Here is a 12,279-nt window from a genome sequence, read left to right on the forward strand (position 1 = left end):
CTGAACGTTTGTATAATCATTATAAAATATTTAGTGAAGAACTCAACCCTCATGAAATAGGGGTGTTTTTTTTTCAACCTCCGGTGATGGATCTAACTACACAAGAGATAGGCGGGAGCCAGGTCTGCGCGTCGTGCGATTGCGCCGTCACCAACCACAACCTCTGCCACTGCATCAGTCTGAGTCGAGCTACGGGCATTTGAACATGACCGCTACAATCGATGCTCCCGCCAAGTGCGAGTTGCGAAGTGTGATACGTTTTTTGCAAGCAAACGTAAGTAGCGCTGCTGAAATCCATTACAGAATGAGCCTAGTGTACGGTGAAAATTTTGCGAGTGATGGTAGTGTACGGGAATGGTAAAGGAGATTTAAAGAAAGGCGGATGGATGTGCGTGACCACGGTGAGCAAGGACGCAAGTCTGTCGCTACTGTACCCCTGGTTGAGTGTTTTGATGATTTTGTCCACGTCAATCGGGGGTTTACGATAAGTAAACATTCTGCAGAAATTTCAAGGTCTTCTCTGTACACAATTGTGACTAAAGACCTAGGATACTGGAAACTGTGTGCACGTTGGTCCCAAAAATATTGAGTGACGATCAAAAAACGCAGCGAAAGACGTCAGCCTTAATGTTTCTCACGCGTTACGATAATGAGCGGGAATAGTTTTTAAAGTCTATCATTACTGGGGATGACTTGGATCCAGTATGACAATCCAGAAACCAAAAACAGTCTAAGCAGTGGATGCACACTTCTTTTCCAAACAACCCGAAAAAGTTCAGACACTGAGCAACAGGAAAACAATGGCAACAATTTTTTTGGGACCAGTTTTTATCCACGACAGTGAATGACCGCACTGTGCCAACGTGACGCAAGATTTTCTCAAACAATTCAATCGGGAAGTTTTCAACCAAACACCGTATAGTCCAGACGTAGAACCTAGCGATTTTCACCTCTTTCGAGAATTGAAGGCATGGTTGGGCAGACAACACTTCGCTACCTACGAAGAACTTCAGGAGGCTGTCTAAGAGGTACCGTATTTCACTGGCGGCAAACTTATTTGAAGAGGGCATCGGAAAGCAGATGTCACAATACGACAAATGCCTCAATCGTTTTGGTGATTATGTAGAAAAATAAGTTAGATACTACTCAACTTTCAGTAATAAAATCATTTGTTATGTCAATATGTCTTTTTTTATAGCCCATTGGCGGCTGAAAAAACAGTCCTCTTAATATACACGAGTTAAATATTTCAAAAAAATTTTAAGTGGTAGAATAATGTGCCATTCTTTTTCATTGTAGTAACTAAAGAATAATATCTTGAAGTATTACTGGAAATAATTTTGTCTGAATAAAAAAGTAGCCCATTGCTAGTAAACAATTAACAAGATTGTGCTTCTCTGCATTACAATTTAGCAGTACAAGGATTTCTTAATTGTCTCTATAAACAATGGATTATGTAGTGAGATACAACAGATTGGGTTTGTGATTTTTCACTGTGGGAGGTACGAAAATGAAATTCTTCACAAAAGCCCTAAATTGTAGAACATTTAAGAACTGCCATTGAAGAACAATTTTGTACGATTAACAATGACAGAGAATGGCACTCTGCAGTTATCAGCAATGTATTGAACTGATTGACAAATACTTTTACAACTTTTATAAGTTTTAAAATACATGGATAATTACTTTCTTTTAATTATCAACATCAAAGTCACGAAAAGTTGTTTTTCCTTCTTTTTTTATCGGGTGAGAAGTTTTTATTTATCCCAGTTGCAGAAATATTTGGAGTATTGATAATTAATATTGATGTACTACAATGTGTACATTCTAAGAATATAGAATAATTCCTAGATTCCTAGCAGACTAGTAAAATTACAAAAATATGGTAAAAATAACCCATTAATTGTAAAACACCACAAAAGAAACAATTTAATTTTACCAACCACAAACCTTTTCAAATTTTATTATTTGTAGAAGGAGCTATTTAATCAAAGGAAACATATGACTTTGATTAAGAAAATGATGATTGTGCCCTCCAAAGCAAAGGTTAATGAATAATTTTGATTAATAATTAATAGTCTGATAATTCTGATGTTAAATTTTATTTCTACCTTTTTAATCTCATTAAGTAATTATCATTGCAATTTATTTATAAAGCAGATTTCATTATCTATAAGAGAAAATTGATTGAAAAATTTCCCGTTTATTTAAAAGCAAAAAAATGTTATTCTTTTGTTCTGATTTTTATCAGTTACTTAATTAAAAAATAAAGCTTACTAATTTAGAAATTTTTCAATATTTTTATTTTATAAAACTATAAGAAATAACATTTTAATTTTGTATTTGGTTTGTCTGGCTTGTAATCATTTCAGTTAATCATCGGTAATTAATTATATAGGATTCGGGTTGTAGGAAAAATGTACTGTACTTTTAACTTTTGTATGTTATAGGTTAATGATAAGACATTATGTCACCAATCCCAGTCCAGGGTTTAATGAAGTTGAAAAAGGTACTGTCTCATTTAAGTTACTGAGAAAGCTGCTTGGTTTCTCTCATGATAAGGTCTTAGAGTTCGATGTTTACTGTATAATTGGACATAAGGAATTTGTTAAAAAGGTGTACAGGTAAAAATATTTTATAACTATAAAATGGTATCTATATCTAAAAGTAAAAGAAAAGTAATTCTTCAATTAATACTTACATTTTTTTGAGTTGGTGTCAAATTACAGATTAGTTCCAGTTGAATTAGTAGTTGTATGTCCCGTTTTCTTAAAAAGATGAGTATACGAATATCGCCGCTAGGTAGCAGTACTTGATAGTACTAGGCAGCATACAAAAACTTGATAATGTACTTGAAATAATAAAATTCAAAAGGAAATATAGTACAGCTTGTTTAAATGCTCTTATGTAAATGGTACTGAAGATGAAACAACTTTTTTGATTCCATTCACCTCATTAAAAAATATAAAAGGATTAGTTTACAAGAGATTATAGCTGATAATAAAACACAAAAAACAAAATAGAAGGAAAGTGTAGTAAATGTGGCAACAAAGATTTGTTACATAAAACAGAAATAAATTCGATTGGTAAAATTTTTATTTTACAATTAGAACTATTTGAACTAATTGATGGAGAAATAAAAAAAAGTTCATTTAATAATAATACAAAAAGTGTCCACGGATACGACCCGTATCCGTGACCCTACGAGTGTAGGGTTACACTTACAAAGTAACAAGTGAAATTACATCACGGATCTTCGATTCGTGAAGGTCATTCACTAGTTTTATTAAAAAAGAAAAAATATGGTATGAAGTAATGGATATGATTATCAACAAAAAAAAAAATTGGCCAAGAAATTCAAAAAATGTATATTTGTTTGTTCTAGAAAGGCAATAAATTTTAATAACAAATCTATAAGATAACTGTCAGTAATTCAGAAAAAAGTAAAAGAATAATTTAACAAAACACAGTGATATCCAAAAAAAATTTCAATGAAATTGTAAACCGTACGGTGAGTCTCACAGGTATCATTTCTTCCGCTCAAAAAACAAAAATTTCTGTAATATAAATAAAACTGTTTTTAACAAAATGATTCTGATATCAAAAAAGGTAAGACACTACTACATTTATATTATAAAAATCTGATATTAATTTAGAATTTTGTTTTAAAAAAAATAATACAATCGCAATAAATTAATTTTTTACCGTTACTATTTATATAATATAAAAATAATTATGAAATGGGAGAAACAATACTGAGATCTGAATTTAAGAGAACATTAAAAGATTTAAATGGCAGAAAGGCTCCTGGAATAGACGGAATACCTGTAGAATTACTGCGCAGTGCAGGTGAGGAAGCGATTGATAGATTATACAAACTGATGTGTAATATTTATGAAAAAGGGGAATTTCCGTCAGACTTCAAAAAAAGTGTTATAGTCATGATACCAAAGAAAGCAGGAGCAGATAAATGTGAAGAATACAGAACGATTAGTTTAACTAGTCATGCATCAAAAATCTTAACTAGAATTCTATACAAAAGAATTGAGAGGAGAGTGGAGGAAGTGTTAGGAGAAGACCAATTTGGTTTCAGGAAAAGTATAGGGACAAGGGAAGCAATTTTAGGCCTCAGATTAATAGTAGAAGGAAGATTAAAGAAAAACAAACCGACATACTTGGCGTTTATAGACTTAGAAAAGGCATTCGATAACGTAGACTGGAATAAAATGTTCAGCATTTTAAAAAAATTAGGGTTCAAATACAGAGATAGAAGAACAATTGCTAACATGTACAGGAACCAAACAGCAACAGTAATAATTGAAGTACATAAGAAAGAAGCCGTAATAAGAAAGGGAGTCCGACAAGGATGTTTCCTATCTCTGATACTTTTTAATCTTTACATGGAACTAGCAGTTAATGATGTTAAAGAAAAATTTAGATTAGGAGTAACAGTACAAGGTGAAAAGATAAAGATGATATGATTTGCTGATGACATAGTAATTCTAGTAAAAAGATTTAGAAGAAACAATGAACGGCATAGATGAAGTCCTACACAAGAACTAACTATGTTTGGAGTGTTGCTTTATATGGAAGTGAAATTTGGACGATCGGAGTATCTGAGAAGAAAAGATTAGAAGCTTTTGAAATGCGGTGCTATAGGAGAATGTTAAAAATCAGACGGGTGGATAAAGTGACAAATGAAGAGGTATTGCGGCAAATAGATGAAGAAAGAAGCATTTGGAAAAATATAGTTAAAAGAAGAGACAGACTTATAGGCCACATACTAAGGCATCCTGGAATAGTCGCTTTAATATTGGAAGGACAGGTAGAAGGAAAAAATTGTGTAGGCAGGCCACGTTTGGAATATGTAAAACAAATTGTTAGGGATGTAGGATGTAGAGGGTATACTGAAATGAAACGACTAGCACTAGATAGGGAATCTTGGAGAGCTGCATCAAACCAGTCAAATGACTGAAGACAAAAAAAAAATTATGTTAAGTATATCTAATAGACAATAGATGTCCAATAACAGATAATAAATAATGTTTAAGCGTTCTATATAAGCAAAAATTAGAAAAATTTGTTACAAAATTCTTACTGGCCCGATTTCATTTATATGTAATACATATCACATTTACAGAAATAACAATTCTGATTATTTGCTATTTAATAAATGAAATCAGGCCGGTAAGAGTTTTGTAACAAATTTTTCTATTTTTTGCTTATTATATGGAATGCTTAAACATTGTTTATTATCTATTATTGTATATCTATTGTCTATTACACATATATTTATCATGTATTTTTTTTAAACAAAATTCTAAATTAATAACAGATTTTGATAATAGAAATGTAGCAGTGTCTTACCTTTTTTGATATCAGTATCATTTTGTTAAAACCAGTTTTATTTATATTGCAGAAATTTTTGTTTTTTGAGTGGAAGAAATGATGTGTGTGAGACTCTTACCATACGGTTAATAAGTGTTTTCAATGCAGTGTACTTTCAATAGCCCTTTTTGGTTCACAACAGTAGAGCCCAAATATTTTATAGACTGGTTTGGATTAATTTATTATGCCAAATGTTTCATAATGCTTTAGCAAGTAATAAATATTTTTCAGGTTGTTAAATGAAGATCTCGGATATGGAAAAGATCAATTGTACAATATTGTTATGTAATGCAATGAATTGGAATTAATGTGATAATATAGTTAAATTAAAAGTATTTTTTACATTGTTGGAAGTAAACAGTTTCAAAGCAATGAAAAAAAAAGATGCTAATATATAGAACTCCTGTAGATCAGAAGTTCATTTTGATCAATTTTAAAGTTTTATTACCACTGTAACAGTCTACCCTGTTATACTGGTCAGACAACTGATGTAATGGACACTTTTTGAATACGCTGACCTCAGGGTAAATTACCATCTTAATTACTGACATATGTATACTTTTATAATATTATGTTCATTGAAAATAATGTGTATTTTGCACAAGTACTGAGTTGTCATTAATTAAGTATTAAGATTTTTCTGGTGTGTACTCAAGTGATGTTTAAATATTTGAAGACTGTAAATATGAGTCAATAAATAAAAAATGTCATGTTAATTTGTTTTACCTTAATTCAGTTTTAATATATCTTCCTTATCCAGCTTGTCATTGATTCCAAATTTCTTCATGGAACTGAACTTATCCTTTAAGGTATGTTGATGTTTGGTCACAGCTTTTTGGATGTCTTCAATGGTTTCCAGATTGGATCCTTTGAACTATAATTCCAATTTAAAATTGTAAGTTGAGAATTAAAAAATGGAAGCTGTAAAATAGCCGAGAGGAAGAGAAATCATGTGATTATGGGAGATGTAGTTCAAAGTCCATGACTGGTATTTGAAAAAAAATTGATCAATGATTATTTCAAAATGAAGCAGATTTAAAGTGTGATACAGTTTAAATATATTACAAAAAACCTATCAAGGTGAATATCAGTCCTGTGTTCTTTTATTTAATTTTGGTTCTGGCTACTGTACCAACTATCATTGGTATTATGCTTTGGCTCATTTTAAATAACCATTATACTGAAACTGACCAGCGAAAAAAAGTTTGAAAAAAAATCACTAAACAACTCTGTTCTTAAATGTATGAAATGGGCACTTTATTTAAAGCTGTAATGAAATTAATATTTACTTTTTTAATATTTATGTAACTACTGAAAAACTTAAACTACGTCATTCATAAACACACTTGTCCTCTACGTAAAAATCTTTTCTTAAGATAACATTCTGTAGATAGCGACGTCTATGAGTACATATTCTTGCCGAGATTCTCATGGAGAATCTTTGCTGAGGAATTTTGAATTTCAGTATTTTGTTTTTGGGTCATAAATGAAACACCAACTTTCATCATCAGTAATGAACTTACTGCAAAAGGCTTTGTCCCTTTTTTATATTCCATCAAAATCACACTTACAATATAAGCACAAAAATGGACTGCATTGAGTGCTGTAAAAATACGTGCACAAGTAGAATGGAAGTTTAAGTTTTAAAGAAGAGTTTTCTGAAGTTCTTCCTGTGTACAATCTATAGAATATTTATTTTGCCTGACAACAGTGTTGAAGAAGGCTGGTTTATAAATGATTTTCTTAGTGTAATTATTATCACAATAGATTTCTGAAAAATATAGAAGAAAAATGTTTTAGAAGAGAACATTTCCACTCACAATCATAGCTGAGAAGATAACAGAAAGGGGTGGTTAGTTACCAAATAAATTACCATTTTTTTTGTCTTCAGTCATTTGACTGCTTTGATGCAGCTCTCCAAGATTCCCTATCTAGTGCTAGTCGTTTCATTTCAGTATACCCTCTACATCCTACATCCCTAACAATTTGTTTTACATATTCCAAACGTGGCCTGCCTACAGAATTTTTCCCTTCTACCTGTCCTTCCAATATTAAAGCGACTATTCCAGGATGCCTTAGTATGTGGCCTATAAGTCTGTCTCGTCTTTTAACTATATTTTTCCAAACGCTTCTTTCTTCATCTATTTGCCGCAATACCTCTTCATTTGTCACTTTATCCACCCATCTGATTTTTAACATTCTCCTATAGCACTGCATTTCAAAAGCTTCTAATCTTTTCTTCTCAGATACTTCTATCGTCCAATTTTCACTTCCATATAAAGCGACACTCCAAACATACACTTTCAAAAATTACCATTATCAGGTCATAAATATTTCAGTTTAAACTAATATCCCACAAGGTTCATCTTATGTTCTTAGAAAATATGAATTAAAAATTAATATTGGAATTTAGAATTTCAGGAGGAAATATTGTAAATAGGCTCCATTTTTCTTTCTATAAATGGACTAAATAACATGGGTTTACTATATACTATATACCAAAGATATTTCATCCTGCTTCTGCCTGATTTTTGCTCCATGGGTAATATAATGCAAAACTAAATTTTTTGATATTAACTATGGTAAAAAATTAGAGAATTTTATGTTATTTAATTAGCAAATTATTAAAAAATGATTTCCAGAATTGTATCTCAAATACATTTGAGAAAAAGCTCATAAAACTCAAACAATTCAACTCAAAAAACACAATTTTGTTATTTTGGTGTAAAAAAAGTTTGTTAAGTTGTAAATTAAGTATAAAAGTTTGTAACAAATTTTTCAGAAAATTTGAAGAACCGTTGCTAGAATCAATCTAATGAGGAATGTTTTCCCAGTTCCTCCTGGCGCATCCAAGAAGATCCCCCCAAATCCGTCATTTATCATTTGCATTATGCGATCATAAATGCCTTTCTGTTCACGCGTTAATTTGGGAATGTTTGATCGGACATATGACTGAAGATCACCGATGTTGTAACTCTGTTCACGGCATAAATCCAAATCAAATGAAGCAATCGCAGCTCGGGTGGGTGCTGGCATTCCCGATCGACTAAGAACTTTATTTGCAATAGCTAAGCACTTGTCTTCAATATTTATCAATGCTTCGTTGTAAATGCCTTCTGTAAATTCCACAGTCATATTGGTATTTTCTAGGCGTACTCTATGCAAAATATCCTCAGCCATATGCGATCGATATCTTTCCCGTAACTCTGTGGCTGATGAAGGGAAGCAAACGGTCAATATAATTGCGAATAATGCGCGAATTTGGTTTGGATGTGCAGTGTTGCACGCGTCATTAATACATATATCCCACTGTTGGTCGTTTTCTAATAAATTCAGAGCTTGGTGAAAGGCGCAGCTCAATCACGACACGAGCACACAAAAGTACCTCGATTAAAGTGAATATTTAATTCAGATTGTATAATAATCTGAATCAGATGCAAGTGGATAAGTTTTTTTTTTTGTTAATAAACAATGTAACTGGGAACAGGTATTGTTTCACATGTGACTGAGGTTTTCGATAACTAGTATGGCGAGTGTTCCCCTCCCTTCCGGCAGATGGCGCGGTCACTGGTACACAACTGACCGTTAAAAAAACTGTATTCTCGCGGTCGCGGGTATGTGACTGATGCGAAAAATAGATAAAAACAATCTTTGATGCGGGTTATATATCGTGCTAAAATTTGAGCTCAATCGGTGCAGAACATTTTGAGTTTTTGAAGCGAACACAAGCGAATTTAACATTTTTATATATAAAGATTTGTGGGCTGCGAAAAAAAGCCCTTAAGTCGTGCGAAAAAACACATAATTTTAAATGCTTACAAAAGCAGAGTAATGCTTACAAATTACAGAATAATCAAACGGCGTTGATTTCAGATGTTAATAAACTGCTAACGTAAGTAGAAGTTGTGCTGCTTCAGTGTACAACGTGATTCTCGAGTATGAATCTACTAATGAATTACGGTCTCCAAAGAAAACAAAACCCCGCAGGTCAATTGAGAAAAAGGTGAGATTTTGATAAAAACGCGATTCGTAAAAAAATTTCACAAATTTGAATTATTTAGAAATAGTTTAGCGGTGTATTATGTCCTTTGGAAGAGAATTCGATTATTGTTTTCGACAACGCTTCTTATCATTAAACAAAAGAATTCCAGTCGTGTTATAGAAAAACAATGATATCAAAATGCGGCTTAGTTCAAAAAGAATAATTTCTGAAGAGGTTTAAGTTAATGTTCAATCATTGCAAAGGGTTTCGCGTATTAAAAGTAATTATAGTCCGTATAAAATTGGTTTGACACACAACGCCATATCGGTATGTCGTGTTTTTATTCGGCTCCTAACGAATATGTTTGCCGGCCTCCGTGGCGCGAGTGGTAACGTCTCGGACTTTAATCCGGTGGTTCCGAGTTGGAATCCCGGTCAGGCATGGCATTTTCATACGCTATAAATCATTCATATCATCATCTGAAGCATAACGGTGGTTTCGGAGGTTAGAAAAGACAAAAAAAAAAAAAACGTATACTTAGTTGTGTGGTTTCAGTGTTACCATTTGTGAATTATTTTCTTTGCTTTTACATAGCAAAGAACGCTAAATGACCAAAAAACGATTGTTTGGTCATATATATGTAAAAAAATAACCTAACAAAGAATTTTTTGGTCATTATGTAGGGATATTATTTTCTGTGTATTTCGTTATTTCGACTTTTTTTGCTTGCATAATCTTTAGTCTATCTGGCTTATAAGAAAGTTGGATGTTTTAATTTATTTACTGTAAGTCATCCGATGAATAAAACATTCAGCTGGATTGGGGAAAATGGACTTAGCACATTGCTTCCTTATAATTTATATATAGGTACATTTTATCCTTGCATGCCTAAAATAGAAATCATTAACATCTAGAAAACTAAACAAATTCTGACCAATGAAGTTTGATAGATATATAGCTAAGGTTATTAGCAATTAAAACCTCCAAAGTCCAAACGGTATTATTCTGACTGGTAGTAAAAATGATTTATCTGTCTGTGCTTGTTTTAATCTGTAACACTGAATTTTGTTATTTTATGAATCATAGACTTTGTAATGGGAAATCAAGTCTATGAATATGAACTGATAATTTTGGATAAGCAAGGTTTTTGTAAGACACCTTCTCCGCAGCTACGGTTGAATCCTAAATTTTTTACGATATAATTTTTTAATCTTAAATTATTTCAAATGCTAGAAAAGAAGGCCTACACTACTCCTTTTACCATTACAGGTGTTCAGATTTTATAACCAGACATAAGTAAAATTTGAATGAAATTTTTAGGAAATCTAACCTCCGTTCAGTTATACAAACCAAATCATATTTGTTTTTTTCTCTCTGGCCTAACAAAATAAAACTTTAAGTAGAAAAAATCTATAATATCAATTCATTGAGAGCTTTTGGGAATTACATTTTCATTCACTCTGAAAGCTATTCTACTTTAATTTGTAATTTATGCTCTGCTGGAAGTGGAAAACTACGATGCAATAATTCTTACAGGTAATAAACACTGCTAAGGATAAAAATCTAAAACACATCACTTGTTTAGACTTAATGAATAAGTGGCAAACAAATTTAATTACAAGTACTAAAAAAAAATATTTTAATTAGTTAGAGCTAAATGACATTAATAATCAAATAAATTACATTACACAAAATATAGTATCTGAAACTAGACTTAAAGATAAAACCAGTGAAAGGGGTTAATTAAATTGTATTAATGGCAGGTATGAAAAACATACCTGCACAATTATACTAAAATTTTTTGAAAGCAAGCTGAACATAATATCTCGTATTGGCTAGAATTTATAGTTACATGATGTCTACTGGCTCACTTTGCAGTATATTTGGAGACTAGTGAGCAAAATTCACTCATTGAAATACCTAAATTAGAGTTAAGTACAGTAGAGAAAGATAAATACCCAATCGCTGAGTGGTATTACAGTCTCATTATGTCATTAAACAGATTAAACTGCGGCAATTAATTTATTGTTGAAAGCTGATCAGTATCATAGAAATCATATGAACAACTCACAATTAATCACGGATTAATTTTGTTGATACTAAGTTTGTATGTAAAATGCAGAAAGTAGAGGCGAAAGCCTATACTCATAAGGCACAATGGGGCACACATCAGCAGATAATTGATTACTGTGTATTTTTAATTATATGGTGAGAACAAAATAATGCTGTTCTTTTTTATGAAAGAATTTGTTCAAATCAGAACCTGAACAATTGTGCCAAACTATATGCGCACATGGCCTGGCCGGCCGACTGATAAGAGTAACGGAGAGAGGGGTCTCTCTTCCAAAATCATCGTGTTGAATGTCCCGATTGAGGATTGAATTACCCTACCATGTGTACCCTTTACAAAGGTGTCGGTGAGGGTATTATGCTATATGCTGCACCTCTCTGGGCACACCACTTGGGTTTTAGGTGTTACGCGAACATTTTGCTGTGGGCCCAGCGACTCCTCTTGCTGGATAGTATAGGCGGTTATAGAACAGTCTCGTGGGAGGCAGTCTGTGTTATAGCCAGAGTTAAGCTAATCTTGCGAGACTGACGATACAGTGGGCCATGCCCTCTACGTCTGTCCCCGATGTAAGGTCGAACGTTCACGAGCTATTAGAGAACTTAAGAGAATACATTTCTTTCTGGATCTCCATATTAACTGGATGATCCGCGAGGAGTGGTTGGTTATCTTCGCGCCCTTGCGGTGTGTAGGTCTGCAGAGGGAATTTAATCGCGGTATTTAATCATGGTAGGATCCCGGGTGGCTAGGGTTCCGGCCTAGGCATTGGATTGGTTGGAGGTAGGCGCATTGGCATCGTGCCACTGTTATATTGGTATCGTTTGTGATTCGATTTGGGGCT

The 12,279-nt window shown here is 32.7% G+C and overlaps 1 protein-coding gene across 2 annotated transcripts in view; it reads left to right on the forward strand.

Moving 5' to 3' along the window:
- Nucleotides 1-6,104, forward strand: part of LOC142317392 (uncharacterized) — a 61,464-nt gene extending 55,360 nt beyond the window's left edge. For both annotated transcript variants that reach the window (XM_075353927.1, XM_075353933.1), the window contains 2 exons: nucleotides 2,451-2,624; nucleotides 5,620-6,104. In XM_075353927.1, the coding sequence (XP_075210042.1) occupies nucleotides 2,451-2,624; nucleotides 5,620-5,677 (232 nt within the window). In that variant the 3' untranslated portion in view covers nucleotides 5,678-6,104. The remainder of the gene's footprint in view (nucleotides 1-2,450; nucleotides 2,625-5,619) is intronic.
- The last annotated feature ends 6,175 nt before the right edge of the window (nucleotides 6,105-12,279 follow it).

This window comes from Lycorma delicatula, chromosome 1 (genome assembly GCF_047948215.1).
Source record: "Lycorma delicatula isolate Av1 chromosome 1, ASM4794821v1, whole genome shotgun sequence".
Taxonomy (NCBI): Eukaryota; Metazoa; Arthropoda; class Insecta; order Hemiptera; family Fulgoridae; genus Lycorma; species Lycorma delicatula.